This window comes from Suncus etruscus, chromosome 7, assembly GCF_024139225.1.
Source record: "Suncus etruscus isolate mSunEtr1 chromosome 7, mSunEtr1.pri.cur, whole genome shotgun sequence".
Taxonomy (NCBI): domain Eukaryota; kingdom Metazoa; phylum Chordata; class Mammalia; order Eulipotyphla; family Soricidae; genus Suncus; species Suncus etruscus.
The window spans coordinates 44,517,731-44,532,359 of NC_064854.1; the positions used below are offsets into that span (position 1 = coordinate 44,517,731).

The following is a 14,629-nucleotide window of genomic DNA, read 5'->3' on the forward strand; positions in this document are numbered from 1 at the left end:
ATGCTCATTTCTTTTTCGGGTGGAGGGCAACCGGCAGCATTCAGGGATTACTCCTGGCTCTGTACTTAGAAATCGATCCTGGCAGTCTCGGGGGATCATATGGGATGCCAGTTATCGAACTTAGGTCTGTCCCAGGTCAGCCACATGCAAGGCAAATGCCGTACTGCTGTGCTATCACTCCGGGCCCTCTATTTTTTCATTTTTTTATTTAAACAAATTTATTACATAAATGGTTGTATTTGGGTTTCAGTCATGTAAAGAACACCACCCATCACCAGTGCAACATTCCCATCACCAATGTCCAAAATCTCCCTCCTCCCCACCCAACCCCTGCCTGTATTCTAGACAGGCTTTCTATTTCCCTCGTACATTCTCATTATTAGGATAGTTTGAAACTTAGTTATTTCTCTAACAAAACTCATCCCTGTTTGTGGTGAACTTCATGAGGTGAGCTGTAACTTCCAGCTCTTTTCTCTTTTGTGTCTGAAAATTATTATTGCAAGAATGTCTTTCATTTTTCTTAAAACCCATAGATGAGTGAGACCATTCTGCGTATTTCTCTCTCTCTCTCTCTCTCTCTCTCTCTCTCTCTCTGACTTATTTCACTCAGCATAATAGACTCCATGTACATCCATGTATAGGAAAATTTCATGACTTCATCTCTCCTGACAGCTGCATAATATTCCATTGTGTATAAGTACAATAGTTTCTTTAGTCATTCATCTGTTGAAGAGTATCTTAACTGTTTCCAGAGTCTTGCTATGGTAAATAGTGCTGCAATGAATATAGGTGTAAGGAAGGAATTTTTGTATTGTATTTTTGTGATCCTAGGGTATATTCCTAGGAGTGGTATAGCTGGGTCGTATGGGAGCTGGGTTTCCAGTTTTTGGAGGAATCTCCATATCGCTTTCCATAAAGGTTGAACTAGACGGCATTCCCACCAGCAGTGGATAAGAGTTCCTTTCTCTCCACATCCCCGCCAACACTGTTTATTCTCATTCTTTGTGATGTGTGCCATTCTCTGTGGTGTGAGGTGGTATCTCATCATTGTTTTGATTTGCATCTCCCTGATGATTAGTGATGTGGAACATTTTTTCATGTGTCTTTTGGCCATGTGTATTTCTTCTTTGTCAAAGTGTCTGTTCATTTCGATCTTGCTGCTTTCAGAATTCTGTCTCTATCTGTGGGATTCACCATTGTGGCTAGTATGTGTCTTGGGGTGTTTTTTCTGGGGTCTCTTTTAGTTGGTACTCTTCGGGCATGCAGGATTTGATCACATGTATTCATTAGCTCTGGTAGTTTCTCTTTAATGATGTTCTTGACCGTTGATTCTTCCTGGAGATCTTCTTCCTGGATCTCTGGGACTCCAATGATTCTTAAGTTGTTTCTGTTGAGCTTATCATAGACTTCTATTTTCATCTGTTCCCATTCTTTGAGTAATTTTTCCATTGTTTGATCATTTGCTTTAAGGCTTTTTTCCAATTTCTTCTGCTGTATGAAATTGTTATTCATCTCATCTTCCAGTGTACTAATTCTATTCTCAGCTGCTCTTAACCCGTGGGAAAGCTCAACCATGTTTTTCTTCAATTCATCTACTGAGTTTTTTAGACCTGTTATTTGACCTGAAATTTCAGTTTGGAGTTTTCTCATTTCTATCTTCATATTCTCTTGGTTCTTATTAGTGTTCTCTTCTATACTTTCTTTGAGTTCTTTGGACATCTTCCATATTGCGATTCTAAACTCCTTATCTGAGAGACTGACTAGTTGGTTGGTCATGTTCAAGTCATCAGAGTAGCCATCGTCGTTCTCTATGTCTGGCGCTGGCCTGCGTTGTTTCCCCATTCTCACACTTGTATTGTGGGTTTTTCTACATGTTGTGGTTGTATTCATTGGCTAAATGATGTGCACAGCCGGGAAGTGAAGCGGAGCGGCCCTGCTCCTCTGGCTCCACCCTTTCTGGGCTTGTAAACTCAGGGAAGGCTCCAGGGAAGGCGAGCTGTCCGCAGATGGGCCACACACAGGATGAAATCAGGCCAAAGATGGAGCACAACACAGAAGACAGGCAGATAGGGGTGCTGGCATCTGAGTTCCAGCAGAGTTCAGCAGCTTCTCCTTTCTGGGATTGTAAACACCTCCAGGGAAGGCTTCAGGAAAGGCGAGCTGTCCGCAGATGAACCACACACAGGATGAAATCAGGCCGAAAATGGAGCACAGGACAGAAGACAGGCAGATAGGAGTGCTGGCATCTGAGTTCCAGCAGAATTCAGCAGCTTCCCCTTTCTGGGCTTGTAAAGTCAGCCATTTCTTATTCACTTACTTGCTCGGTGGGTAGCTTCAGAATGCAGTTTTTTGGGGGTTCGCTTTCCAGGGCTCTGAGGAGAGCTTGAAGGATTCAGGAAAGACAGAGGAGCACAGGACAGGGTTCTCTTTAGGTCCTCAGTTTCCTCAGAACCTCTATTTTTTTAATGAGGTTTTTGGGGCTCACAGCTATACTCAGAGGTTACTCCTTGCTCTGCAATTGGAATTATTCCTGGAAGTGTGTGGGGAACTATATGGGATGCCAGGGATTAAACTTGGCATGGTGGCATGCAAGGCAAGTGCTCTCCCTATTGTACTATTGCTCTAGGCTCAATGCTGGCTTATTTTAGTTTGACTTACATGCTAAAAGTGGTTGTATATTTGCTTAGTTAATGGGTCTATTACTTGATAAATACAGTTTATAAGGTCAAGCCACTGGGACTGGAGCGATAATACAATGGGTAAGATACTTGCCTTGAATGCAGGTCCAATCACAAGCATGCCAATTTGGATCCCTGAAGCACCACAAAGAGTAGTTCCTGAGTGTAAAGCCATGAGTAACTTCTGGGTGTCACCAAAACTGGCCACACAATTATTATTATTATTATTATTTTTGGGGGGGTTTGGGGTCATGCCCGGCAGCGCTCAGGGGTTACTCCTGGCTCTACGCTAAGAAATTAATCCTTGGGGCCAGAGAGATAGCATGGAGGTAAGGCATTTGCCTTTCATGCAGAAGGATGCTGGTTCGAATCCCAGCATCCCATATGGTCCCCTGTGCCTGCCAGGGAAAATTTCTGAGCATGGAGCCAGGAGTAACCCCTGAGCGCTGCCAGATGTGACCCAAAAACCAAAAAAAAAAAAAAAAAAAAAATCGATCCTGGCAGGGTTGGGGGACTATATGGATACTGGGATTCTGACCACCGTCCTTCTGCATGCATGCCAAATGCCTTACCTCCATGTTATATCTCCAGCCCCCAATTTTTTTTAAATCAGTGTAGTAAGTTTGGAGACATATTTTATGCGATCAGTGTGTGTGTGTGTTCTGGCAGGCTTGGGGGAACATTGGGATACTGAGGATCAAACCCAGTGTGTGTGTGTGTGTGTGTGTGTGTGTGTGTGTGTGTGTGTGTGTGTGTGTGTGTGTGTGTGTGTGTGTGTGTGTGTGTGTGTGTGTGTGTGTGTGTGTGTTCTGGCAGGCTTGGGGGAACATTTGGGATACTGGGGATCAAACCCAGTGTGTGTGTGTGTGTGTGTGTGTGTGTGTGTGTGTGTGTGTGTGTGTGTGTGTGTTCTGGCAGGCTTGGGGGAACATTTGGGATACTGGGGATCAAACCCAGTGTGTGTGTGTGTATGTGTGTGTGTGTGTGTGTGTGCTGGGGATCAAACCGTGTGTGTGTGTGTGTGTGTGTGTATGTGTGTGTGTGTACTGGGGTTCAAACCCTGTGTGTGTGTGTGTGTGTGTGTGTGTGTGTGTGTGTTCTGGCAGGCTTGGGGGAACATTTGGGATACTGGGGATCAAACCCAGTGTGTGTGTGTGTATGTGTGTGTGTGTGTGTGTGTGTGCTGGGGATCAAACCGTGTGTGTGTGTGTGTGTGTGTGTGTGTGTGTGTGTGTACTGGGGATCAAATCCAGTGTGTGTGTGTGTGTGTGTGTGTGTGTACTGGGGATCAAACCCTGTGTGTGTGCGTGTGTGTCCTGGCAGGCTTGGGAAAACATATGGGATGCCGGGGATCAAACCCAGGTCTGTTGTGTGCACAAATATTCACAAATGCCCTCCCTACCTGCTGTGCTATTGATCTAGCCCCTTAAGAACTCATTTCTTAGCAGTTTTGCTATTTTTAGGGGCAGCACCACTAGGCATGGCTATTTGGTTGTCTAAATCATATCAATCTCTCTGACAACAAAGCTGCTTGCTTCATAAATAGCTCTAGCCTATAATTTTCAAGCCACTTGAAGAAGGTAGAAGACTATTTTTCCACCAAAGTTCAGTTGATTTTTCATAAATAAAAGCTTCTCAATTTGTTTGCCTTTGGTTGCTTTATCAAAACCTGAAATGGGGCATTTTGTCAATTTTGTTTTATGGTGGGAAGAAGTAAACCTTTGATTTGGTATTCTGCTTTTCTTTCTTTAATGGAGTAGGGGTCACACCTGGAGCTGAGTGTTCAGGGCTTACTCCTGACTATACAGCCAGGGATCACTTCTGGTGGTGCTCGGGGGAGTCGAATAGGATGCTAGGGATTAAACCTGGGTCAGCCACAGGCAAGGCAAAAATCTTACCTTCTCCGTTACCTCTCTGCTAATAAATGAATACATTTGAAGAAATAAATTTGAATTTTATTCCTTCTAGCCATGAATATGTTTATTTCAATAAATGTTCTAATTTCTTAACCTAAGAGAATAATTATTAGAAGTAATGGTTCTGTTTGAATTTACTTTAAAAAAATTTTTACACTGCTGAAATAGATCCTAAGGCTTCATCATGCAAAGCAAGTATAATACTAATGAGCAACATCCATAATTCATTTTAAAATTAATATAATGCTTCAAACTATAAACCAAGCCATGAAAAATCATGGATAAACCAACCATGCAGCTGAAAGCTGATAATTTCAGGAGGAGACAGTGGGCCAAACCTCACCCTTCTGAAGCCATATCTGCTGCATCCATCATCTATGATTGCTGTTTTGAGAATGGCCCTGCTTCACCACTCCTCTACAACTCTCTGAAGAGATACCAATTGGACCAAACTCCAGGTATGCTGGTATTTGGACCGTTATCAACAGATCTTTTTTGGAGTGAGTGTAGACATCCTCTCCCAACCACAACCATCTCATATTCCAGGAGACCTGGCAACTCCCATCATGTCCATAAAAGCCATAGTATCAAAACTGTTTGAATTCCTGGATTGCACAGTCATGTTCATAGCCATGTGACAACTTAATTTGTTTAATATTGTCATCCCATAAGGCCACAACAGTTTAGATGCCAATATGTAGTTGAAATCACTTTTTGTTCAGAAACAAATGAGGTAACAAATATAGTCAGCTAGCAACAAGAGCTTACTAAACTTTCTGACAATGACTTAATGATCTTCACAAATTTGCTTGTCACTGTACCTCTTCTCTTTTGAATCCCTTTCTTCTTCTTTTTTTTTTTCATTTTCTTCTTTTATTTTTTTGTGTTTTGGGTCACAGCCGGCAGTGCTCAGGGGCCACTCCTGGCTCTACATTCAGAAATCACTCCTGGCAGGTTCGGGGGACCATATGGGATGCCAGGATTCAAACCACTGTCCTTCTGCATGCAAGGCAAAGGCCCTATCTCCATGCTATCTCTCTGGTCCCTATTTTCTTCTTTCTATTCTTTAATTTTCTTAACAATTTTGCCCTCTCTTATTGGGAAACAAATGTATTACGATCAACTATGTCAACTATGTGATACATACTCTGTAAACAAAGTAAATTAAAAAAAGAGAAAAATCACTTCATAATAGCATACTTACAGAATTCTTTAAACAATCATCATCCACATCAAAATTGGATGTATCTGTTGGACTACTAACTTCTGGAATATAGGGAGCTTCACAATTTCTAATATTATCCCAATCAATTCCACTAAAAAATGGGTGCTTCTTGAAGTCTTCTATTCCATTTTGACCAAGTCGATGCTCTCTGCTACATATGAGTCTTCTAATAAGATCCTTAGCATTTTCAGACACATCAGTCACTTGAGGTGGAAACTGAAATCTTTCCTATGAAAAAATAAGAAACAAACTTAAGTTAATAGGTAACTAAAAAAATAACGTTTTATTTTTAAATACTTTTAAAATTTAGCAATTCTGTGTACTAGAACTAAAGGAGACATAGGAATAAATGACAAAGTTCATTTTCCTAAGGGCACTTTTCATTTCATGTTACTAGTTTGTAGAAATTAGCTAAAATAGTTTAAACTGGGTCAGAATGGAAAATTCACTAAAAATCAGTATATCATGGCTTAATATTTTATGAGCAGATGATTAATCATGTTAAAACAAGACACAAATGACTAACACTATCAATGACAGACAGTTTTAGGGACAAATATTATGGGGTCGCCCAAGCAGTTCCCAAGAAATTATAATACTTATTCTATAATAATAAAATAGAAATTAGTTATTCTACTTGAGAGACAAATGTAACTTCTTATATAGTAACACGTCCAATAAGATTCAGAAGTTTATAAGTAAAGTTATACATATAATTTGTGATTTTGGTTACTCATACTGTCTTGCAGTAGCATAGATGTTAAGATTTGCTTAATTTTCTCTTTTTAATTTTATTTTCATTTTAAATAAAAATTTTATTTTATTTTATTTTGGCTTTGTCGGTTCTGAACCACACCTGGCAATGGTCAGGGGTTACTCCCAGTGGTGCTTAGGGGACCAAGTAGTGCTAAAGATACTCAAAATATGCCCCATCCAGGTATCTATCCAGTCCAAAATTTGACTGGTGTTTAGAAAAAAATTTTTTTGTGGGATTGAAGATAGCAGTACAGTGTTTGCCAACCCAGGATGTACCCAGGTTCAATACTCGGCATCTATATGACCCCTGAGCCTGCCTGGAGCGATTTCTGAATGCAGAGCCAGGAGTAACCCTGAGAGCACTGGGTTTGGCCTCCAAAATTAAAAAAAGTATTTTTTCTCTTAAAATACTTTTATTAGATGTATTGTTTAACACATTAGTCTGGAAAATAGTTAACTATACTAACTTTGTGGTTCATGATTTTTCCATATGTCTCCACCAGAGATTCTGCATAAAATGGTGTTTCTCCATAAAGCATTTCGTACATACAGACTCCCAAAGACCACCAGTCGCATTCAGGTCCATATCTGCCTTTTCCATCTTCCATAGCTTGAAGGATCTCAGGAGAGATATAATCTGGAGTTCCAACAGCCACTGAGGACTGAACCTAAGAAGTTCACATATTTAGTAATTTACCATTAGAATGAATAACAATTTTAAATTACAAATAATAATATGTAAGATTCAGTAAATATGTCAAACCAACCAAAACTTTGTATTATATGAACTGTCATCTTGTTTATAAATTAAATTTTATGTAATTTTGCCACATTGACTATAAGACTATATTATAGCTGTTACTTAACTTATGTTTAATACAGTTATTATTTAATAATATAATTTGAATACCACAGTCAATTACAACAAATTCAATGTTGAATTTTATCTTGGGGCCAGAGAAATAGTATAGTGGGTAGGTTGTTTGCCTTGAACACAACTGATTGAGGTTCAATCCTTGACATCCCATATGATCCGCAGAAACTATCAGTTGTGATTCCTGAATGCAGAGCAAGGAGTAACTCAAGCACTGTTGTATATGGTTCCCAAAATAAGAGATTAGTCCCATATTTAGTTGTATCTATGATATATTTCTTTTACATAATTTTTGTTTTTGTTTTGTTTTTTTGGTTTCTTTGGGTCACACTCGGTGGCACTCAGGGTTTACTCCTGGTTCCACGCTCAGAAATTGCTCCTGGCAGGCTCGGGGGACCATATGGGATGCCGGGATTCAAACCACTGTCCTTCTGCATGCAAGGCTAACACCTTACCTCCATGCTATCTCTCCAGCCCCACTTTTACATAATTTTTATCACACAAAATAGTGATAACAGGGAGCTTCTTTGGTTTGACCTTGTCTTGAGTAGTATTTATTGAGTAGCATTAAATCAAGAATTTGTGTACATTTTGGGTAGATTTTATTAATTGAATTAAGTAAAATTTTTTATTTCCTATTATCAGCAGTTTGTGGTACGGTTGTTTATGACTGAGTAGCAGTCACTGTCATTATTTCAACACTGAGAATATACATTTTATCAGCATTGCTGAGGGTTATTTGGTGGGGGGCATTAGGCCACACTTAACAGCTCAGGGGACCACATGGAGTGCCAGAAAACAAACCCAACTCACGCACATGCAAGGCAAATAGTACCCTATGGATTCTACTAACTTTTAAGGAAGAAAAAGAATTCTTTTTTTTTTGTCAGTTCTTTTTGTTTGTTTGTTTGTTTTGGGCCACACCCATTTGATGCTCAGGGATTACTCCTGGCTAAGCGCTCAGAAATTAGCCCTGGCTTGGGGGACCATATGGGATGCCGGGGGATCCAACTGCGGTCCTTCCTTGGCTAGCACTTGCAAGGCAGACACCTTACCTCTAGCGCTACCTCACCGGCCCCAGAAAAAGAATTCTTGATTAAGCATGCAAGAATATTAACTGATGATGGTCACGGTCAAAATTACTGGGAGATACTTACAGAAAGTTTAAGATTCATCTCAGTCTCAGATGGCATTACTTTTAAACTGTGAATCTTTCAGGTGTTGGATGCAGACTATTACACAAATTATCTTACATGATACAAAAAGTATTTTACCAAGCATGAAATTACAATGTCCCCTAAAACAGTTTTCCACTAGTACTGCTTGATTTTTAGTGATGAGTTATTTTAAAATAAGAATCATCTATTACTTAGTTAAGTCTAACTAACTTATCTTGAACTGTATACATGAATTATAGAGTTCACCCCTTATCAACTACCTCATATTAAGTCCTCTCTTTGCATGACAGCTTTACTCTCTAATGCTAAGACCTACAGATTTCAGCTGTTTCAGTTAACAAAATTCTGATCTCCTCTTCAGCCTTTTAGTATGGCTACATTCTGTCCTAACTCCACCTGTTTTTACTAGTCAGCAAACCCTACCAAACCAATCTTGCTAAACTATGAAGACACAGCTTATTAATGTATGGTTCTTTTAACAGTTTGTGCTGTTATTCAATGTCAGAAAACAGTTCTCTCAAATTGGCTCTCATTTTTATAGCTGCTAATAATGAATAGACAATTCATTGTCAATCACTCTTTCAATCACGATTAGACTGCAGAAGTCACACAAATTTACTACAGTGATCACAACAATGTGGTACTGGAATAAGGACAGACTCTCAGAGAGAGTCTTTAATAAATGGTGTTAGAAAAACTGGTTGGCCATATATCAAAAATAATTTTTCAGATCACTTTCTAATACACTGCACAAAAGTCAAATAAAATAAAGACCTCAATAACAGGCCTGGCCTGAATCTAAACATTATATTAAAAAAACATAGGTAAAACACTTGAACATATTGAAGCTATACGTATCTTAAATGATTCAGTATCACTGGCCAAGTAAATGGAAGCAGAGATAAGCTAATAGGAACTACATTAAACTAAGCAGCTTTTGCACCACAAAATAATGAACAAATTAAAAGACACCCACAGACAAAATATTTGTCTACTGTTTACCTAATAGTTCATATAAGACATATAAACATGCATTGGCAGGCTTATAAAAAAATCCCATCAAAATATAGGTAGAAAAGATGAACAGAAACTTCTGCAACAAGACTAAAAGATACATTGAAAACATACTTTAATCACTTTTTTATCTGTATCACTTATAATCAGAAAAATGCAAATGGCAACAACATTAAGATATTATCTCATACTAGTGAGACTGCCATACAAAAGAAAAAAAACAAGTATTGACAAATGTGAGAGGAAAAATACCCTCATAGACTGCTAGTGAAAATGTTAACTGGTCTAGCCTTTTAGGAAAATATGAACTCCTCAAAAACCTAGGAATTGAATTTGATATGATACAATAACTCTTCAAGGGCAAAAAGTCCCTATTCAGGAAAGACACTGCACTCCTATGTTCATTGCAGGACTGTTCACAAAGTCAAAACCTGAAAACTAATCAAGTGTCCAAGAACCCCAGGGAGATGGATAAAGAAACTATGGTACATATACACAATGGAATACTACTTGGCTTTAAGAAAAGATGAAATCATGTAATTCTGATACAAGGATGGATCTACAGAATCACGCTAAGTGAAATAAGAAAAAGAGAGATAGACAAATAATTATCTTTTCTGTATTCCAGGCTAAAAGAAGCATAGTAAGGGATCAACAAATGCCCAAAGACAATAGAAACTAAGAATGCTCTTCAATAGGAAACTTACCACAGTTTAGGGGAAGGAATGGGAGAAGTGAACACATTGGTGGGCAGTGTGGTATTCAATGGTTATACGTATGAAACCCTTTCAATAAAAGTATTGTAAAATATAATCCTAAAATTAACTTTTTTAAATGTTCTCTCCTCAAAAGAAACCTGCCAAGTAAAATTATATGTATAGATAGTTAAGCTTCTATGCAGTCAAGAAACTGAAAGTGGATAAACAAAATCTAAGAAGTAAGATTGAACATATTAATATAAGTCAGTGAAAGAAAACAAATGAGGATTCTGCAAAACATAAGGCAACAGAACATTAATAGAAATTATGCAAATGAAAGAAATCAACCCAGTACTTTTATTCTTTTCCCTCTTCCCTCTCCTCTCTTCCCCGCCCTCTGACTCCCTCTCTCTCCTCTATCTCCTATTCCCCTCTCTTTCTACACTCTCTCTCTCCCCTCCCTTCTCCCCCACTCCCCTCCCTTTCCCTTCCTCCCTTTCATTTTGTTTTTTGGTTTGGGGCCATACCCAAACACTCAAGGGTTACTCCTGGTTCTGCACTAAGTAATTACTCCTGGAAGGCTCAGGGGACCACATGGGATGCTGATAGAATCCGGGTCAGGAGCATGCAAGGCAAACAACCTACCCACTGTGTTATCACTCTGCCCCCACCTCATGAACTTTCTGATCAAAGATTCATTGGCTGAATACAATCCCAAAAGAAACTATACAACAAGAAAAGAAAGACAAAAGGAATGCAATTTAAGGGGTTTTTTTTGTTTGTTTGTTTTTGTTCTCTATATGGAATTTACTTTCATCTCTTTCCTGGGGAAATACAAGTATCTCAAGTGCAATAATAAGAATTTAGCTAAAAAAGGAATAGTTTGTTAGGAAATTTTTGTCTCAATCTTAAAATGGCTCATATAAAAAGCTAGAATGCACAGTACTTTACAGATAAGCCCTAATATAAATCTGAGGAGGGCATTATTGCACAGAAAGACCAAAGAAAGATGGGTAAGTATAGATGATTTTTAAAGCAGGTAAAGAAAATAATTCTCAAGGATCTCATATAGTATTTATTGTTATTTATTACAAACTTTAGTATTTATAACATAACATACATTATTGATAACATAATTTAGTAGCTACTGTTATTTACCGTTCCATCTTCCATCAACTTTAGACAAGAACCAAAATCTGCTAACCGAATATGTCCATTCATGTCCATCAATATATTGTCAGGTTTGATGTCTCTGGAAAAAATAAAATAATTCTATTTTTATTTATTTTTATTTGGTTGTTGGGCCATATCTTGTATGGTCAGAACACACTCTTGGTTCTATGCTCAGGAACCACTCCTAGCAGGGTTGAGGACGGAGACAGGAACAATAGTTGTGGCAGAAATCAAACCCTGATTGGTTATGTATAAGCAAGAACCTTACCTGTTGTATTCTCTCTCTCCAGTGTCCACATTCAATTTTTTAATTGGAAAAATAAATATAATAACTCATCTTACAAGCTTTTTCTTTAAAAAAAAAAGATAAACTTTTTCTTTGAAATTCTCATCTTTTGAAAATTTGATTAAAAATATCAATGTTGGGTTGGGAAGGGGGAAGGGGGAATGTTATACTGGTGAAGAGGGGTTTTCTGTTTGTGACTGTAACCCAACTATAATTATGTTACTTAAATAAAAACTATATATTTAAAAAAAGAAAAGAAATAATAAATTTAAAAAAAAATCAATGTTTCACCCCAGCAGGAACTACATGAACTACACACACCTCAGCATCCTCTGCCTGCCCCCATATCATCAGGAGACACCTAGCCTCTTAGTCTTGCTTAAAGAGTCTGGGAAAAGGAGCCTTGCACCAGTTAAATTACAGTTGCATTTTACCATCCCTATACACACCACATAGAATATACCTTACCTTATATAGTGAGCTCTCACAGGAACATTTTACACTCACAATAATTCCATCTACACCTTGCTAATATTCAGTCAACCCTAGCTCTAACCACCATTCCTACACAATTTTACAAAGGCAGGAAGGATAAAAAGAATCCAAAGTGGTTTGGGGAAGCCCCATACCAGAGCTTTACTCCCTAGCCTGGGGAGTGCTGGGAGGCTTGGCAGGCCCCCAGCCATTCTTGTCTTTTTCCCCTGACTCCAGGCCTTCCCTGGGTGCCAGCTCAGATGGCCAGAAGTGGGTTCAAGTGGACTCTTAGTGGTCCTCAGGTTCCCCCCTCCCTCCGTACTCCAGGGGGGGGAGGTGCATGGGGAGGGATGGTGGGCAGACATCTGGCTTCTGGTTTCCTCCTTGATTCTGGAGACCAGCTCTTGCCAGGTATAGGGTTTTTCTCCCCTGGACTTCAGTCTTTCCCTGGGCACCGGTCTAGGTGGACTCTATAGGGGTCAACAGGTTTTCTCCCTATCTCTCCCTACACTAATGGGAATGCGCTCTGGGAGGAAGGCAGGCCGTTCTAGCACTGGTTTATGTTGGGACAGTCAGTAGAAATTTTTTCTCCTTGTTTTCATATTGATAGTATTGTATGCATATATTCTATATATCCATAATATCCATCTTATATTGTGACCTTGATACTTCCCTACAAAGCTCATTTCTAATATAAGTCCCAACCCTTACTTCCCCCCATCTACCCATATAGGTGCAGCTAATGACATGAAGCTCACCACATAGAGTGATAAGTGCAGTTAGAGAAATAACTACACTAAAAACTATCATAACAATGTAAATGAATGAGGGAAAAAGAAAGCCTGTCTCGAGTACAGGTGTGGGTGGGATGGGGAGTAGGTAGATCTGGGAAATTGATGGTGGGAATCCTGCACTGGTGAAGGGTGGGGGTGTTCTTTACATGACTGTAACCATACAACTACAATTATATTTGTAATCACAGTGTTTAAATAAAGATAATTAAAAAAAAGAATCCAAAGTACAGAGAGAGTAGAAGGATCAGTGACACTGAACACCTCTCAGAACCAGTGAAAGAAACTCAAAACACTTAACAGAAAGAAGTTGGGTTGGTGATCTTTGTCAGAGCCTGAAGAATGTACCAACCAATTAGTTACCACAGAGTACTTCCTGTACATAGAAGGACATGAACTGAGAGTAGAATGTCTGGGCTGACTTTTATATTATGCTTTTATTATATTATATGCCTATTATGATAGGCATAAAGAGAAAGCTAAGCATAACAGTACTAGGCTTAGTGAATTGAAATAGTAGCCTGGAAGATTCAACCAGTATGTTAGCTATATAATATTGATATAACCTTTAAAAAAAAGTATAGAAAAACGAGATGTTCACTGATAAATAACAGTGATAAAATCTATACGTTCAGGCCGGATCGGTGGTGCAAGCAGTAGGGCGTTTACCTTGCATGCGCTAACTTAGAACAGACCATGGTTTAATCCCCCTGTGTTCCAAATGGTCCCAAGCCAGGAGTGATTTCTGAGTGCATAGCCAGGAGTAATCCCTGAGAGTCACCGTGTGTGGCCCAAAAAAGAAAAAAAAAATCTGTATGTTCAACTACAGTATGAATTCAAATCCTTGGTCAAATTAATGTTAGAACTTCCTCAATTGGGGTTGCTGAGTTAGTACAGTGAGCAGGAAGCCTGCTTTGCACAGGCTGACCTGAGTATGATCTCTGACATCACCCCAAGATGGGGGCCCCAGGACCCCATTAGATATGATTCCTGTGCAGAACCATGAGTAGGCCCTGAGCACCACTGAGTGTGTACCCCTTACAAAGGAAACCAAACCAAATATAAAGGTTTGGGCTGAATAGATAATACAGCAGGTAGGGTGCTTGCCTTGCACATAGTTGACCTAGGTTTGATCTCTGCCCCCTCAAGGTCCCCAGAAACTACCACATATGTTCCCTGAGCATGGATCCAAGAATAAGTCATGAGCACTTTCAAGTGTGGCCCAAAAAAGCAAAAGAGAAATTAAAAGGCTAATTTTCTTTTTCTAAAGGTAAATTGAGTGTGCCCACTCTATCAGAGCTTTATTTTTCTTTAGAGTGTGGTTAAAAATGCTGCTACATTTTAGATTTCAAAGAAAAAATTTTTTATTTATAGTTTTTATGAATAATTCAGTACTTTAAATGATTTCAGTGAAAGGTGAATTTAAAGTGTGGTATGATTTAGCTTGCTTTAGTGAAATTTAGGTACTTTATGATACATTGATTTTTATTAACAGCATAATTGTTTCTGTTTTCCAGAAGCAGTTCCCCTTGTGTTGTCATGTTCTCTCATCACTGAGAATTTATG

At 38.9% G+C, this 14,629-nt stretch overlaps 1 protein-coding gene across 5 annotated transcripts in view; it reads right to left on the minus strand.

The window, feature by feature from the left end:
* CDC42BPA (CDC42 binding protein kinase alpha) overlaps positions 1–14,629 on the minus strand; it is a 277,597-nt gene that overhangs the window by 132,106 nt on the left and 130,862 nt on the right. For all 5 annotated transcript variants that reach the window (XM_049776391.1, XM_049776390.1, XM_049776389.1 and 2 more), the window contains exons 6-8: positions 11,498–11,591; positions 7,043–7,243; positions 5,799–6,047 (exon numbers count right to left, since the gene is read on the minus strand). In XM_049776391.1, coding sequence (XP_049632348.1) covers positions 5,799–6,047; positions 7,043–7,243; positions 11,498–11,591 — 544 coding nt within the window. The remainder of the gene's footprint in view (positions 1–5,798; positions 6,048–7,042; positions 7,244–11,497; positions 11,592–14,629) is intronic.